The sequence below is a fragment of the Corvus brachyrhynchos genome, unplaced genomic scaffold, assembly GCF_000691975.1.
Source record: "Corvus brachyrhynchos isolate BGI_N302 unplaced genomic scaffold, ASM69197v1 scaffold5, whole genome shotgun sequence".
Lineage (NCBI taxonomy): Eukaryota > Metazoa > Chordata > Aves > Passeriformes > Corvidae > Corvus > Corvus brachyrhynchos.
The window spans coordinates 767,548-785,894 of record NW_008238321.1 but is presented as its reverse complement, the minus strand read 5'-3'; the positions used below and the strand labels follow the sequence as shown (position 1 = coordinate 785,894).

The window sequence follows — 18,347 nt, the reverse complement described above, 5'->3', positions numbered from 1 at the left end:
GGAAGAGGTGGATGGAGAGCAGAGGTTTTTGGCCATCCACCACGTATGTCCTGCCCTGCTCTCGTCCTAAGTAATTTCAGAAAACCCTCGAGAATAATATCTACTAAAAAAAATCACTTCCACTCCGATTCTCTTCCCCTCTCCAGTTGTTTGTTTTCGTTCAGCTCAAACCAATTGAAAAATTAGTGTCTGTCACTCAATCACAATTTACCTCCTTAGTGCATCAGAGGAATACTACACACAAAAATGTCAATGGATTACTCTTATATCACTGCAGAAAGCTAATGCCACAACAATTAGCTTCAAAAATTTTCTTTAAAAAAGCTTCCAAAAACCCTCATCAATACAGCTGAGCACATTAGAAACCTCATAAATTAATGCACTGGACAAAGACACAAATAAAGCTAAATACTGCAGGATCAATGTTGCTTAAAAATTATGCTGGGCATCAACGCATTTGCTGTTGTTTTCTCTACACCCGGCATAACTTTGATACATTTTTGGCTGCATGTTGCACTTTATTTCATTTACCATACTAGAGACAAGACAAATATTGAATGCAAAACTTCTGTCTTCTTGAAGATTAGAGCACTATAAAAATATAAAAGTTGATATTAAATACAAGATGATCGTTAGAGCCTGCCCTGCCAATATTTCAGACCAGAGAAGGAACTCTGGCTGCATAGAATGCATCTTGATAATAAGCACATGTGAAAGAAGCTGTTAATTAGAGCAACAACTGGGTCACTTAAAATTTCAGATCAAGGAAGCTAATCACACCATTTACCATTAGACCTCATTGGTATTCACAGGAACATTTATAAAGCCTCCTAACATTAGAGTTTAAAATTGTCCTCTGCCCACCTTGGAGAGCTCATCTGGTGTTGCTGCATCAGGACCAAAAGCATTAGCTTATATAGCACAACTCATGCCAGTACAGATACAGGAGTTCATTTTAAACAGCTACATTGAATTAATCATGCAAAATAATCAATTATGAGCTGAAGGTTGGGTAAAGCTCGGTAAGCTTTAAGTTAGCCTGTACATTTCAGTCATGTTCTTAGGCTATGATAAAAAAATAACATCCCAAGTTCAAGTCAGACCAGCCAGGAAGGTTCAGTGGGAACAGCAGACAGACTTCTGAGGCTGCCACTGTCCTTATTTATAGCTTTAGGTACTCCAGCTAATTTCTACTTAGGGCTCGGATCCCAATTTTCTTCACAGCCTTAAATAACCTGGACCACACACATTTCAAAGTCTGTTTTTCAGACTGAAATACAGGCAGAAAAGTGCTTTTAAATGATTTTGAGCAAGCTGTGAGTTCTGTGCCTTTACAGGTCATTTCTAATACATCAGAATGCCAACTACACACAGCAACTCCTGAGCAGCAAGAGGCAGGAGGAAAGAGTCAGAGAAGAGGAGAGGGTGTGACTGCCCAAAAAGAGATTTATAAACCAGGAATGGGTAACACAAAACACAATGAAGGGGAGTAAAGAATCTCATTATTTTCTTTGAAGGAAATACTGATGAAGCACAGTGTGTGGAGGGAGGTGGGGAGGACACTGATGAGTCAATCTGCCTTTAGAAACAGACTGTCTTTTTTAGTACAACTCGATTTAAGTGACACCAGATCAGAAAGCAAAAAGACATTAACAAACATGAAAACAATTAATATTCAAGGCAGCACGTTGTAATGAAAAATCACTGCCAAGAGGAAGTAAAACTTGAAAAATGGCATTGATGCTTTATTTTTTTTTTAAATCAAATGGAAATTTACCAAAGTTAGGTTAGGTTATGTTTCCAAATGGAATAAAAAAGCCCCAACCAGCCTTGCTAGAGATAAAATTCCCATAATTTTCTGTATGATTTCTCATTTAAATAATTCAGGTAAAGACATTGATTTCTAGCTGGGGACTGTACCAGGTTGGCAGGGCAAATAAGTTACACACTTGTGGTTGTTGTGAAGTCCAAACATTGAGTAGAAAAGGGTTAAAATGCACAGGCTTCCTTAACTATTGATTATCATTCATTGTAAATATAATGTATAATGGCCAGAAGATCAAATATGGATGAGTTTCATTACTCTAAATGCTTTATTCCAGAACAGTGACTGATAGTCGGCTTTGCTTTAAAATTTACAAGGCAGTGAAACAGATAAGAGGTGAGAAATGTCTGAATAAACTATTTTAGTCACACCTGGATATTTCTTTCTACAGCCACACAATGACTAATTATTTATTTACACTATTATGCTTTTAACAACCCTTTCTTTTGAAACTTTTTTATGACTCTTAGACTAAGGAATTACTAGGGAATCAAAAAAGGAGAGTGGCAGACATTTTCATCTTACACTTAGCAAGGAAGTGGGAGATAGTATCTTTTTTCCTTGTGTTATTAGATGATCTAATGATAATCTGATTTTAACTTGGTTTTACAAACAATAGGATGTCAGCATTTTGTTGTTTTAATCCTGTTTCCTTGTTCTGTTTCAATTCTTTCAGATGGGATGAAGCACTATTATTTTTTTTTTGTAAAGAGACTGCCTGACAGCCCAGTATTCATGGGAGGTCACAAACCCCAAAAGAAAATACTGCAGGCCTGCAAAACCTAATCCAGCCAATGAAACAGTTCTTTAACAGTACTGCTCAGTTAGGGAGCCAACCTAAAAGTGCCAGAATGGTCAAGTTACACCCTCATAGTGTTCCAAGTGCAACAGGTCCACACAGAATATTTAAATTTCAGTGTGACCTTTTGACACAGCAGATTAACTGTGAAAGCCATAGGAGATCCCTGCTACAGGAACAGAGCTCACACTGGAAACTGTGTTTTGTGTAACAGGAACATCACAGGAATTGTGGAAGCAGATGTACCTAAATTTAGAAGGTTACAGGCATGGTTTTGTCTCTAGGTGCCAACGTTTTGCTATGACAAACGCATAGCTTAGGCTATGCATCGTAAGCACTGAGCTCCTTGTTGAGCATAAATGTGTAATACTGGAACAGAAAGATACATGAAAGTTTCACTGCACCACATTTTATCCACTACTTTGAAAAAGCATACCTATTTATTCGAAGAAAGAGCTGGTGGCCACCTCACATTATATTTCAAAACAATGTTTGCCTTCATTCAAGGAAGAAAATAAAAACAAGAAAAAGAAATGAAAACTTTCTTTGTTCTCAAGGCACTGCTACCTCTTGAAAAGCTTGTCCTTCAGGTACTAGTGCAATATTTTAGCTTTGACAGCTGCTCTGTTGAGACATGACTACTGATAAAACAAAGCTTTGTCACTCCAGCTCCAGTACAATGCGATGCAGTCACATGTCAGAAGGAAAGAATCGAGGACAATATGTGATGCATTGTTCTTGCCTAACTTATTTACCAAAAATCCCATTACAAGTGTGGTGAGGACCAGCTGAAGCATCTAGATATGTTGATGAAGTTAATCTAATGAATGGCTGAATGGACAAGAACACTGCACAATGTACTTTAACGCAAGTATATTCCTTACACTTGCAAGTCATGCAGGCGCTGCTGACGCTTAGCAAACAAAAACAAAAACAAAATGCTGCTTGTTCTATTTCCAACAATATTTTTGTTTGTACAGAAACTTACCCTTCCTTCAGGCCTGGCTCTCCCTCTCTACTTGCATGTGGGATTTCAAGTGAATACTCATCATGTGGTGTCAATGGTAGGTCTATTAAGCACCACTCAGATGACCAAAAAGCTTTGGTTGGTTGGGCTTTTTTGGTTTTGCTTTTTCTTCTTGTAGTTAATGAAGGTTCTTATACTTTCCCAAACTAATACTAGAATCAATCAAGAAATATTGCAATGGAAAAGCATCTTCAGAGATCTGTAGCATTTAAAGGGAGCAGAGACTAAAAGCTCTAATACAAGAAGGGGGAAAAACATAAGAGAGGTCAGCAGCCTGGGCTCAGGAACTCCGTCTCCTTTACAGATTGTACACAACCAATACACACTAAAATCACCAGCTACCTCCCAGCCCTGGCACTGGTTCCTCTCTGACAGCACACAGACTACAAAAACCCAAAGGATAACGTCTTCTTGTTCAAACCAAGCTCAGAGTGGAGGAATTCTGGGAAGCACAGAGTGACCTTTGGCACTGCTGAAGCTGCACGTGGTGCACGGGAAGAGCTGAGTGTCACGGGTCCCATGAAGAGGCATTTACTGCCAAATGCCACCACATTACAGAAGAAAAACCTGGATCTACTGCAGCTCTTTGATACTGAGAGATGTACAATATTTACCAACAAGCAACAAATGAACTAAATATGTTCCTCTTAAATTAAGTAATCCATCTGTCAATAGCACAGACTAGATTCTGCTTATGTTTTAAGGAAACAGAGCATCTTGCATATCATTGCACTTACCCTTAGCTGTTCTCTTTCACAACTCATCTGTTGTTTTGAACTCTACAAGGGGAAAAAAGAAAAAATAAAAGCCAAAATAACTTTGAAAGCATAACATTCTTGCCACAACAAAGCTGCTAAGTCTACCTGTCTTACACATATAAATGTTGGAAATGCAGCCATTTATCTAAACACAGTATTGTCCTGTGCATCCAGACAGAATCATTACTGCAAAATAGTATTTTTTCCACTTATATTTTAAATGTACAAAGGTCAAAACAAAATTAACACAAGAACCAACAACAAATTGAGTGAGGCAGGACCTCACTCCCTGTGACAGCAGACACTGGCCATGGCAGTGTCAGCACAACTTGGGACGCCCCAACTCTGCCAGAAGGAAGAGGCTCCTCCAGGAAGAGCTCTGGAAACAACAAAAGCCCTGAAACACCCAGTTCCCAGCCTGCTTTCCAGCTCCCTGATGTCTAACCCAGTCATGCACCAGGACCTCTGGAACCAAACTTTCAAAGCTTTGCTCACGAAGGCACTCCGGTGTTGATTTGTTCGCATGGAGAGAGGGTTTTCACGTCTGGCTGGGTTTTGTTTCTATTATAAATAATTTTAGAATAATTTTAGAATAATTTTAGAATCATTAGGGAGCATAATTAGCCTTGAAAGTGTAATCACTGTCAGTTCTGTCATTAGTGTAGATGGCAAACAATCCATAAAACATGAAATCGGATGCAATGTTTCTGAGGATATCTTCAAAGGTTCGGAATACACTTATCACTACTTCGTACCTAGAAACAGTTAAAACACCAACCAATACCCATTTGTACAAGATATTTTTACTCTGTAGTGAAGATGAAAATGGGAACTTCGCAGTAAAAGTTAGGTTACTACAAACAAAATAAAAGTGCCTGTTTTTCATCACAGAAAGAGCCCTAAAAAGTACATTACAGGCTTAACATTCTACTTGTATAGCAGAAGTTTTACAACAGAGGCCCCGTATGAAAATACAAACCTAACAGAAACAAATGCTCTTTGAAGTTCCTAGCAGGGAACAAAAAGTAAAGGAATTCAGCACAGGTGTAATTACAATTCCCCTAAGGAGTCAAATTAAGTACAGCTGAAGCAACTGTCACTTGCCGACTAATGATTCCTCTTTCCAAAGTTCATGACTTTATACCATTTATGAGTCACTTGAAGGTTATATTAGTCTGCATTGTAAGTGTGCTTGCGTAAGTCTCAAGAGTTAATTTCAGATCTGAATTCCACATGAACCTCTTCACCTTGATTAAAAATAAATATAATAGAATACTTCAGTTGGAAGGGACCTACAGTGACCATCTAGTGCAAGTTAGAAGTGAGTTTGGGTTGTTTTGTTCAGGGTCTTTTTTATTATTTAGGTTTTCTGCGTAAGCCCGCACACTAGAGATTTTAACTTCTGGTGGTGGGATGGAGGGGAGAGTTTTGGAATGCAAGAAAGGTGAAATTTGTAAGATAACAAGCAAAAAAGTGTATCAAATACTTGTAGAGTGGAGCAAGAGTTGTTGACTAATAAAGCAGATAGTTAATAGTTAACAGTTAATTGACTAATAAAGCAGATAGTTAATTCTGGGTTTAGTTAGTAGCTATCTGCTACCGTAATTTGAAACATAAAATACCTAACATCTCAGACACCAGAAAAATTGTATTTAAGATGGAAAAGAAGTGTTTATGAACAGTGGGAGAAAACAACAGAGAGGCAGAGTGAATAAGAGGACTGCATCTAAACATCCAACTGCTCCTCCATCTCTGACAGCAAAAGCAACATAAGAAAAATATCAATTTACTTTAAAACAAACAGCTCTCATATGAATGTGAGAACACTATCTTAAAGTATTTTTTGATTCAACCACCCCCATGACACTCTGTTTACTTCAAAAGGAAAAGAACAACAGGGGCAATGTGCAGGACACACCAATGGTGACAATTCCCTTGGTTCAAGGTGCAGCAAATGGTTGATTCCAAGCTGTGTTTTAGCTACAACAACAAAATCCATTTCAGAGCTGGCTTCCCTCAGAATGAACATCCACCTAGACAGCTCCCTCGTCACCCTTCATACTAGGAGCTTTCCAGAAAAAAGCAGCAAGGCTTAGTGATAAGGCATTATTAGGATGAGATTAAAAGGAAAAAAATAAACAAACCAAATTTACCCTAATGAAAAAAAAATAAAAATTCATAGTTTAAACACGGATGCCATCTGCCTGTCTGGCCCTCTATTTGTCAGTTCAAGTTTATTCAAATGCATCTGGGAAAGGCTCATTTGGACATGAGCAGCTCTCTGTGCATTTCACCAGTGCCAAATTTGCTCTCTCATTATGTCTTTTTTGCTATCTGTGCCAGTTTAAGAGAAACATCCTGGCAGTACTGAGCACTTAAGGGAAAACATAAATAATGCATTTACAATATGTAAACCTGTACAGATAAATGAGAAAAACTGAAAGCCATAACATATTTAATTAATGATCAAGAGACCCTAGAAGCAAACCTTGTGCATATCCTGCAATTTTAAATACGTTGCTTCTCAATCCTAAATTTACTTTGTTATGGCTCTGGATTGAACCATACACAATTAACTATTTATTTATTTTAGTTTAAGACTGGTCAGTTTGTTGAGTGTCATTGTGTCAAGCTCTCACCTATTATGAGTTTATGGAAGAATGCCTAAAAGATTCATTTTCTTTAAAGGATTCCATCACAGAAAAAAAAAAAATTAAACAACTCAAGGCTGCTTTATAGGACAGCAGTCTTAGAAGACACTTGTGCTGTCAGGCTCCATCATTTTAAACCAAAAAAAGACCCTTTGGAAATACTGTGCAACCTGCTGGTGTCATTCCCCAGTGAGTTCAGGACTAGAATGGGGAAGTCTGTTTTGTTTTCTTTAAGTAACAGTAACAGGTGGAAGGCTGAATATCTGTTAAATGTATTTATCAGTTATCCACTCTTCACAGGGACACACAAGCCCTGGCTCTGAGGAAACTGGAAACCAAACAGAAAATGGGACCCATCTCCGCATGAATGGACAGACTGAGAGAGCAACAGCATTACTCGAGGTGGTAAGGAATACCAACAGTCCACGTGGGAAGGTTTTTTTTGCTGCCAAGTTTGTTAAATGTCATTTTAAATAAAAGGGCTTACGTGATTGAGAAAAGAGAACAATAGGATGGTAAGAAGGTTATTTATAGAAAGTCTCTGCATAAACGTAAAAGAATATTTTTGCTGCAGTACAACATTCCCAAGTATTTGGTTTACATTTTCAGATTCAAAACCTTTTCAGGATTGAGGCTATTTGAAATGGAGCACAGTGGTTGAAAAATAACAGGTCTAATGTCTTTTATCTTCTAGATATTTTGCCATAACTAAATATGTGTGGTAAATGAAAGGCCCCCTGATATTGCTGCCTTTCTTTTTCCACCTCAAAAAGGACAGTGCAAATTTGATTACCATAATTTCACCAATATCCCCGGTTTTATTATTACAGTCAGTATCTACACACGAACTGTGGAGCTTGAGAGCCAGGTGAGAAAGGCTGAGCAGTCACAGTGCCTTTACCAGAACCTACCTCCCAATTGGTGAGTGCTCATCATCTGATTGAGAAATTGTATTTCTCCTCATTCATACATAGATTAAACAGCTGCAGTCAAACCATAGATTATCCTTTCACAGTTGTAGCAGTTGTATTTCACCAGACACTTTGAGACAGTCCATACCATTTCATGCTATCTGCAAAATCCATCTGTCAGCGCTTTCTCTCATTAGACACTCATCTGACTGTAAAAGTCTTCTGTCAAAAATTAAATGCTTGGGTTTTTTCCTTGCCACGTTACACAAAAAGGCTGTGCAACACGAGGACACACACCATGCACTGCTGTATTGCATTTGGAAACAGTCACTTCCCCAGCATCTTTTTATTACTTATTAGTGTTCATTATCTCATTGCCCCGCAGAATTCAGAAGAAATGATACTCCAAGTTATTTAATATGTGGAGAGAGTGTGGGCTTGTACATAAATGTATAAATAATATCGTGTATTAATCTAAAACTGCTTCTCAGCACTACGTGTGAAACCCCAAAACCCAAATGAAGAAACAACATCCATCCCAAGAGCTCACAATGCTGCGAACTAGAGCCCAAGGTGCTCAAACACAGAGGACTCATTAAAAATACCAGTAATTGCATAAATATACAGGATGAATTGAACTGGAAATGGGGGTTTCAGAGCCTTTGGAAGTCACAGCAACATCTAGAAGCTTTCAAACATAACATCAGTATTTCTTCCTCAAGGAGTAACTGGGATCGCCCTTTTCCTCTACAAGATGCCTGAATTTTCATGGACATGTCTCCTGAGAGCCCCCAAATGTCGAGGAAAGTCTAAGGATGTAATAATGTGCTGAAAACCCATAGACTTCATGTTCCATTGTGTTTCTAGCACATAGGGGCACAGAATGTATATGTCTATGCATATGCAAATTCTTTCCAGAACAGAGCGCTTCGGGTTTCTCTTGGCTAGGTATGTGTGTTTGCATGCACAGAATTTTAATTTCCTGGGGTTTTATTGCCACCATCAGTTACTGTGCTCCAGCAGTGGCTGGAGGGACTGATTTATTCTCCAACGCCCATGGCTGGGTGTTGTATATCGACTGGTGCTGCTGTCATAAATATATTTGGGTGAAGAACTGTCTCCAATTCCGTGGGTAATACGAAGCAGAGTTAAGGTTTCAAGTGTCACATACAAGTGGGTTTATTTCTACTGGAAAAAACAGGCAATTATTATGGCCCATTGAGCTCAGATTAAGCATTTCCATCAAAAAAAGAAAAAGAGCCTAGTGCTACAATCCTTGTAAAGCTGTAAATGCAAATGGGGACCATCTCATCATCCATAAAAAATAATCTATAGTTTTATAGGCTTTTCTCCCTCTCCTTTTCTTTTTGCCCTCAAATTAGCAACCCATTCCAAACAGGATCATTTTATTGAGACAAGGAAGAGTAGAAAATCTCCAAAAATAAAAAGAAAACTTTTAATTTTTTTTTTACATTAAATTAAAACAGTTTTTAGGCAATTATTTCCTTTTGCAAAATGGCTCCTTTAACCAATTGAGAAACCTTAAAGTCCAATTTTCACCTTTTCTTAGCTTCAGGATAAGATGTTTCTTCACCAAGATTTTCTATAGTGCTTGAACAACACTGTTACCTGGAAAACAGAGGGGTCTGGGGGCTTTCTTGTTTTGGTTTTGGTTTTTTTTTTTCTTGAATTTTCAATTTCTTTGTTTTTTAACAGCCTTAGCTGCATGCCCAAAGCATGCTGCAGGTCACAAAGACAGCCATGTGACCAAATTTGCCTCTGGCTCCCTGAGCGTATTCAAGGAAACTTGTGGTGCTGCAGCCTAGCCTGGAAGTTCTTCCTTTTCCAACATCCCTGTGAGTAAAATCCCTGCAGGATGGCACAACAGCAGCCAGCACTGCAGCGTTCCCCATGCTCAGGTTGGTTCCCTGTTTTTGCAAACACAGTTTAGGAGCTGTGGGTCTTTGCTATGACCTTGTGAAAAGTATGGTGCAGAAAAGGACAGTGCTGGCTTGAATTTGGATCTACACACTCTGTGACCAACCCTTGGACACTAAAGCTCTGGAACTTACCTTACAGAGGACTTTAATATAAATTAGGAAAACAATCTCGAAGAAAATATCTTTTGCAGGTACCATTCCAGATAAACACTTTTGTGGGAAAGCCTCAAGATGAAATTCTGGATGTATGCTCTGCATGGAGCAATCCCATGAGAAACTATAGTTAGTATTCGAACATAAACTCCTTTTATATATAAAGGACTAGCCATAGTGCATTTTATTTCATTTCCCTGCACAGCACAGAAAATACTATAAGCAATAATCTGAAGGCAAAGGCAATGCACTACAAAGAATAAATGGACACTATGAAAAATGTAAAAATACTGTGATGTTAAAACAGCAAGCAGTATAGAACTAAAGCATGTTATCTTACAACATAAACAGGCCCAAATTAAGCCTGCCATATTACATGTGTTACCCTATCCAGTGCAGCACAAATAATTCTTGTTGCATAAGCATATTATTATTACAAGAATTTACTCTTGTAAAATCTTGTACCTTTGGGGAAGAGTTTTAGGTTTCTTTCCTTAAAGTCTCTACGCAGAAAAAAAATTAAAATTGCAGATAATGACATGAATACCAATTAGGTGATAAACTCCAAAGCTAATGTAAATATAGAATGAAGAAATTGGAGGTACTAATTAGTATCTGAGTATCAGGTACTGCTGAATTCTGAGGGTCTGTATTACCCAAACAAGGCAATAAATCTCATGTGCTACATAATAGGTTACTTGAAGTAAAGATCATGGATAGAGATGACACTAAAAACTGTAAGCCAAGAATATATAGTAAAATCAAAACAGGGTTTAAGTAAAAACTCCACTTTACATAGATTTTTTTTTTTTTTTTCCTAGAAAATTACTACTAGCCTGTTAAGGTGGAAGTTATTCCAGCTGCAGGTAACGACTCAAAGACACTTCAAGGCAGAGGAGGGAACAGCAGCCTGACAATGAGGATATCACTGGAGACAGGCATGGATTTCCAGACAATTACCAAAGCCAGTTATGTTACAAATTGCTGCTATAGACACGGCCTGTGTGCTATCAGCAAACATCTGCAGGCCTACTTGCTGTGCTTGTGTGCTGATAAAAGTAAGTCAAGTTCATTCAGCCACCGACGCTTGACAAATTACAAAAAAACCAAAACACAGCTTTTATCTGGCAGATCCACATTATTGGCTGGAGAGGTCATTACAGGAGGAACTGGTCTGAGAAACCAGATATTGCCAGGTCAGCAAGAAGCCAACAAACTTGGCAGATATCCAGACTTTCATTTGTCCCCTTCCTCAGAGTTGCCCTTTTTCCAGTCAAAACATTAATCTTCAGAGTGTCCTAAAGAGAAAGGCTCTGTGTGTGTATCAGTATATTTATATGTGTAAAATAGTTTACTTTATATGAAATGATCCAAAGCATACTAAATAGTCATTCTGCAGTATTGACTTCATAGATCAATCATCAGTAAATTGATCTGCATAACTTATTTTATTCATCTACAGGTGAAAAAAGGAAAACATTAGAATATTTAATATTAATAACTATTTCTATTCTAGGATTGTTTTTAAACTGATTGATAATTAACAGCATCCTATTATAGAGTAATTTAGTTGGTTAATGAAACTTGATTTTTTTTTCCTTTGTTTTTGGTTTGGGTTTTGTTTCTTTATAGACACAGATACAGACACATACTTTATATACATACTCTTGTGAGTAAAATTTGAATGCAAAAAAGAGGTGAAGACCACGAAGTGCAATAACATGGCAGTCTGTTTTCATGTCTCACTTGTCCTAAAACTTGACGTTTTGGTAGATAACTTCATTATTTATGAAACATATACATGCTGCTTATCTTTAGCTCTCAGGAGAGAATTTCAAGGATGTGAATACAAGATGAAAATTGGTCATTAGTATCACACACGTTTCCAATAGGATGGTAGGGGTAATTTAGGCATTAATGACACTCAGATACCTTTCTGTGTTGCACTGGAAATGCACTGCTAGCGCCTGTGTTTGCACACACAAATCACAAATCCAAACACAAGAGTTGTACCCTTTGCCACACTTACCAGGGGCTTTTTTGCTATGAATCTTTTGAGAGAAGCAGAGGTTGCCTTTGCTGCACTAATTTATCAACTTCTGGACTCTGCAGGTGAGACTATTTCCCGAAAGCACAGCAAGACATATAGGAATTACGCTGTCATGAGGTTTAGAGAGAGAACTTTACACCCTATGTGTGATGCTCAGTAAATACACACAAAATCAGGAGTGTGTCTTCTTTGATTTTTAATCAATTAATGAATTAGTCCCAGAGGGAAAATCACGTCTGTCCCCCCTGCCCTGGGGCTGCTCTTACCCTCACAGCACGAGCCCACCTGACTCTGCATCAGGGTTCACTCGCCCTCTGCATCACACCGCTCCTCTGGCCATTTCTGTACGCGCAAGAAGCTTGAATCAGCAGAAAGAGCAGGCAGGAATTTAATGAGCTCTAGGACCAAACCTGCCATAAGGAACTACTTACATAGTTTTTTACAACTCTGATAATGTTCCTCAGTGGAACTGTAGGTTGTACGAGCAGGCAGAATGTTTGGCTCTCGGAGCCACAAGCCAATCACTTTGGAAAGCTGTTGGTACTCACTTGTACCCCATGTAAAAAACCTGGTTTGGTTCTGATTTGTACGGTAAATCTTACTTCCCAAAGGCAGCACTTTGCCCTTGCTTACAGCAACAGAATTGCAGAGGAACTCTACTGAAATGAGTAGCTTAGGTTTTGTGATTTAAAGAAGAGTAAAAGTCTTCTGGCAGTCGTCTGAAGAATAAATCGTGTTCCTTGCATTTACAAAATTGCTCATAGATTCACTGTGTCTCAGAGTATTCCAGAGATGTGGCAAGACAGCGCAAATGCTTCTGGTGCACCCAAGGATCATTATCTAATAACTTGCAAGAGTTTTCCAGGTTCATGCTATCAGTAAGAAATCACAGATTTCATTTTGGACTAGACGACCTTTAAAGATCCCTTACAACCCAGTGTATTCTATGACTCTAAATAAGCAGTGCAAGCAAAACCAGTAAAGCACAGACCATGCAGTTTGAGCAGTGAAACTCACAGATACAATTTCTCTTGTCCAGTAGTGCTGCACTAGGGCTGAGTGTGACCACATGTGAGCAAGCCTGTCCCTGACAGTGTCCCACATTAGAACTGCAGAGGTATGGTTCACACCTTCTTTACTTATATCCCCACACAGAGCTGAAGTAACTCTGCATTCCCTCGCTCAACTAAGGAACTGAACCCTTGAAGGAATTGTTTTCTGAATGGTCAAAATTCTTTTCCTTGCTGGGGAGATGTACCTTTCAGACCTTGGAAGTGTTTAACTGACCTCCCCACTTGCCCATGGCTACCAAGTGAAAAAACTCGTGAGAAAGCCAAAGTTTCTTGAAGTCTGCAGCATCGGTATCCTGAGAGGAAAGTGTTTTATTCTGCACAACAGCCACATCCAGTAACTACACAGGGAAGGATGGGCAGAGTACCTTAATCTCCTCTCCTAAACAGCTTAACTAACTATAGAAGATGCAGTGCCTAGCATTCAATAACTACTCAGTGCTTTGACTTGTTCCAGGAACACATTACAGAGACTGTCAATAAACTTTAATTAGCAATATATTTTTAGTGGCAGTGCTACAGCTTGCTGCAATGAAACATTTCTCCCAAGAATTCTCCCAAGAAAACTTGACACTTAATAATGAAAGACATTTAGAGATTGTCATATAACAGCATCCATTAGGGCACTGTATTCTTCTCACTCAGAAGTGGTAAGGTTACCTTGAACAAGTAAGTCTCATTTAAAATATTCTTTACTTTTCTGTTAAGAAAATGAACAAACATTGGCAACAATCAGGTGCAGCTGACAAAGTTAAACGCTTTCTTTCACCTTTTAATGAGACCACAGCAATGGCCTTACTGTCCTAAAAATAGCAAAGTAGAGGGAAACACTTAAAACTTGTGTATGTGCATGCACCTGCATGCAGAGCCAGGCTCATTTTGCAAACGAAATGTCAGGTTCTTCAATGACCTCAACGATAACAAGCTTGAAATTGTAGCTTCAAAACTCTATTGTGTCTATACTTTTTGAAATAATTGCAATGGCACATTGCATGCCATCCTCATGCATGAAAGTGCTGCTCCCAACACCTCTAAAAACTTTGTGATGAGCTATGATGAGGTGAAGTAAACTGGGACCTGAAACCCTGTCCCTTGAGAAGGCAGAAATCTTTTACTGTATAAACAAGAAAGATCTAAATATCACCTCTTTTTGCAGTAAATATAACCTCTTTTCTTCTTCACATAACTGTATATATCTTCCCTTTTCTGCCACACCTTAGCCCACACTGAAAGTCATCAAGGACAAAGAATTCCATCTACAAGTTTTCTCACTTTCATCTATAGCTCTACAGACAATAGAGATGGAAAGGGAGGGAGAGAGAAGCATCTCTTCTACCTCCATGTATGTCTGTGTGTTCCCATTACAGGGGGGTATAAACCAAACCACAACATTAATGACTCATTTCAACATCACACAATATACAGGATCAATATAATAACTGCACACACCATTCAAAAGGAACATTTCACCTTCGTTTGCATGCAGGTAACACTGCCAGTGTGGTGGCCCAGCCTGTGTGTTCAATACACCACAGCTGTAGCCTCGAGCAAGGTGTCATTTACTCACTGTTTTTCACTCATTTCATTCCCAACGTTTGTAACAATCCTGTGCTGCTTTTACACCCGAATTTCTAGAACTTCCTACACTAAACGTTGCAATGAGATAAATGTGCAATACTACAGAAAGTATTTTGACCTGCACATTATTTCTTTTTGTCTTCCCTTTTCCTCCCAGAAATGTTTTATTAACATACACGAAGAAGCAAAGCGAAGCCAAGGCCCTGAGGTGAGTCCCACACTTGCGAGGGTGTGCACATCACCTGAGAGGTGTTGGGTCAAGCTGCTCAAACTGAAACCCACCCAAACTGAAACTGAAACCCACCCCATAGCCAGCTTGCTATGACCCCAAACAACTCCTCCCACTCCAACAGGAATAAGCAAAGTACCAGCAGAAATAATTTGGAGCTCCTCAGAGCTCTGATGTAGGTGGCCCTCGGGGAGAACTGAGAACAGGAGAATTGCAAAGAGCAGGATCAGTGCTGTGATGCTTTGTGTGGTCATTCAGATTAATCACAATCTGATTCAGTGGACCCAAGATCCAAATAAACTCATTATTTTTAAGCAAGGGAGCCTTCAGGTGTGCCACATTTTTGAGCCTGGGATTAGTTTATGAGATAAAACGATTTTTAGTGCTATGATGCAGAAGCCATTCTAGTCTGCTAACTACCTGAAACACCGAGATCAATTTTGAGAGTAAAACATCAATTACCTCACTTACTGAGACAGGATAAGCAGCAATTAAAAGGGTAGGCAATGCTGCTCTGCATGAGGTTACTTGTCTGGTTTTTCAGTATATCACAGCAATTGTTTTGATTTCTAATTGCGTCTAGAGACTGGAATTCAGGCCTTTTACACCTCAGTATGCATATTCTGAGACAAGGGTATCTCATTAACTAGATAAAAATTCCTGATGTGTCTCAAACAGGCACACACAATTACAAACAACAATTAATTTCCATTGCGAAAAGATTCTTTTGCTTAAGAATGATGACCTGGGCCCAGCTACACTGTACCACCCATCCTAGACAAATGAGTCTAAACTATGGCATGCCTGGTATTTAACACCCATAACATTAGGAAATAAATCCTGCAGGAACTAAGCACCTCTAGAGAAAACGCAGCCTTTGTCTGCCTTTGCATGGCACCAAGGTCTCTGAACCAGGAAAGTTTAGGAAGGCCATGGGATAGCCCTGAAAGCCTGGAAATAAGGAGCAAGTGTCCAACACAGGAGGGAAGGAGCTGCTGTTTCCTAACACCAAGCAGCCCTGACAAACTGGCCACAGATCACAAACAGCACCAACTTCCCAGAGGTCCAGGGACAGGAAAATCTTAAGTGACGAAACAGGCAGCTTAAAAGCCATCATTACATACACCCAGAGCTGGTTACAAACCCTCCGACAGAGACATTTGTTCATCAGATTTGCCAGATCAACAACAATGGGAAGTTCTGCAGGGAGTGCGCTGCTCACTAACGCCCCGAGAGTTTCTGTAAACTCATTCCCTCTCCTTCAGCTGCTGAGATGCTGCTGTGATGGGTTTTTTAGGAAGCTGAACCTTCCAAGCAACCCAGGCACCTGACTCAGGTTCCCAGAACCTGCAGCTGCCAACTGCCAATGGACAGAGAGAGCTGGAGACCCCAAGTCACAGCGATTCAGTGGCTCTAGAGCATCCACATGGCAAAGGTCTTTATTTATAGCTCCACTTTTAAAACTGTAATTAAAAAAAATTACTTCCATTCTAAATAAATGCAGAAAGTCTTCATTCTAAATAGCGACAAAAACCTGTTCTACAACATCAGATTTTCCACAAAATTGGATATTTTTCCCCCATTTCTTTCTTTTTTTCCCTTTTCCCAAGTCTGAGCTCTCACTGTACCTCTGTCTGATTGTTGAAGAAGATAAAGCCCTCTTGTAAAAATGGGAAACCTCCTTCTAGACTCTAACCTTGGCAAGTGTGCAGCAGTGTGACAGGTTACAGATGCAGACTGGCAAGAGAGCCACACTTCTCACTCAGTGCACGCTGCCCGTGCTAGTCAGGGGCAATAATTCATGGCAATGACTGCACAGCATTCTTTACTAAATAAAGCCAGACTTTAAATACATCATGGAGATGTCTTGTTGTTGTTTTGTTGTTTTTTTCCCCCCAAAGCCTTTCATTTGAGATTCCTGAAACACTGTAATTCATATGTGTACATTTAGCAACCTGGAGACTTGGGACTAATTGCACTGCAAAGAAGGGGAAAAAACCACCAAGCAGCTTTCACCTGCCCAAGTCTGATAGATATCAATCATGAGAACTCTTTTTACCTGAAGGGAATAAAAAATACCTTGATCTCATGAAAACAACGATTTGTGAGCATCTGTTAAAGAGATTTTTTTCATTTCCTGCATATTTTATAGTGGTTCTCAGTGCTGCTCAATTCCTAGAGCTGAATCTCCTGAGTAAGCAGTATTTGACCATATCTTACAGTGTGTGTGTGTGTGTGGTTTGCATTCTAAGGCTGGGGCCAACATTGATTTTATTTCCTCTTAGTATTTTATAGTTATTAGACTGCAACAAATTTTTCCTAAGTAAAGTATGGATTTAAATATGGAAGCCAAGATGGAAAGGTACTGCATCTGTACTATGCCATAAATTTAGTATATTTGTGATTTTTTTTTTTTAATTTAATTTTTACTGTTAAAGTTATAGGGGAAATAACTGTGTGCCTAGTTTATGTACCAGCTCCTCTGGAAAGCCAAGGGAGACTTTGAAACACTGGAAAGAGCAATGTACTGCTGGTCTAGCCTTGCCTTGCACCTCACCAGCTTCTTTACAAAGAACAGTGTTGCCACCATCTGTCTTTAGGAGAAAAGAAACTGAAAACACACACACAAAAAAAAACCCCAAAACCAAACAAAATTGCAAAACCAAACATACCAAGGAAGAAAGAAAAAAAGGGAAAATATTCTGTCTCAAAGCAAGTCAATAGCATAAGCAAAATGTGGGATGGGGGTGTGGGAAGGGAATAAATATCCAAGTCCATAGGCATTATAATAGAAAATGGATTGAATGAAACACAAAATCAAGCAAGGAAGGAGTTTGTCTGCATTTTAAATAGCTTTGCTATCATTATCTAAATATCCACCTCCATGAGAAATAAGACAAAGCTGCCATTTCGCAGGGAGAGTGTGGAAGGAAGACAAGTCATTTTTTGGTTTTATTTGATAGTTCTGAACTAATTATATAAGAAATATGTCTATAATCACTTCTTTTTGAGAAGAAAATAAGTTCAGCAGCTATCTAGGTATCAGGAAAAAAAATCTTAAAGGTTTCAGACATTCTTCTTGTACATGTCATGTTCCAGCTTCAGTAATGTGGAATGCCTTGGGCCCAGAGAACATGAGAAGAAATATTCTTCATTACCAGGTTATATAAAACCCCTCTCTGATGTCTGGAATTATTTTCTAAAAATGAAGAAGAATACTGCAGACCATTTTCACTGCATTTTACTCCTTGTAGTGCTCAATAACCAAGTTTCAAAACCCATTTTTCCTCTGTGTTCAGAGGCAAAGAGGAACATATGAATAGTGACTGCCAGATGGGTGAGAAATTCCCCTTCCT

At 39.0% G+C, this 18,347-nt stretch overlaps 1 protein-coding gene across 18 annotated transcripts in view; it reads right to left on the bottom strand.

Moving 5' to 3' along the window:
* The window catches only part of RBFOX1 (RNA binding protein, fox-1 homolog 1), a 1,116,883-nt gene that overhangs the window by 362,730 nt on the left and 735,806 nt on the right, over window positions 1-18,347 (bottom strand). For 14 of the 18 annotated variants that reach the window (XM_017733908.1, XM_017733905.1, XM_017733909.1 and 11 more), the window contains one exon: window positions 4,389-4,430. The exons of the other annotated variants lie outside the window; for them this stretch is intronic. In XM_017733908.1, the coding sequence (XP_017589397.1) occupies window positions 4,389-4,430 (42 nt within the window). The remainder of the gene's footprint in view (window positions 1-4,388; window positions 4,431-18,347) is intronic. 18 annotated transcript variants of the gene reach the window in all.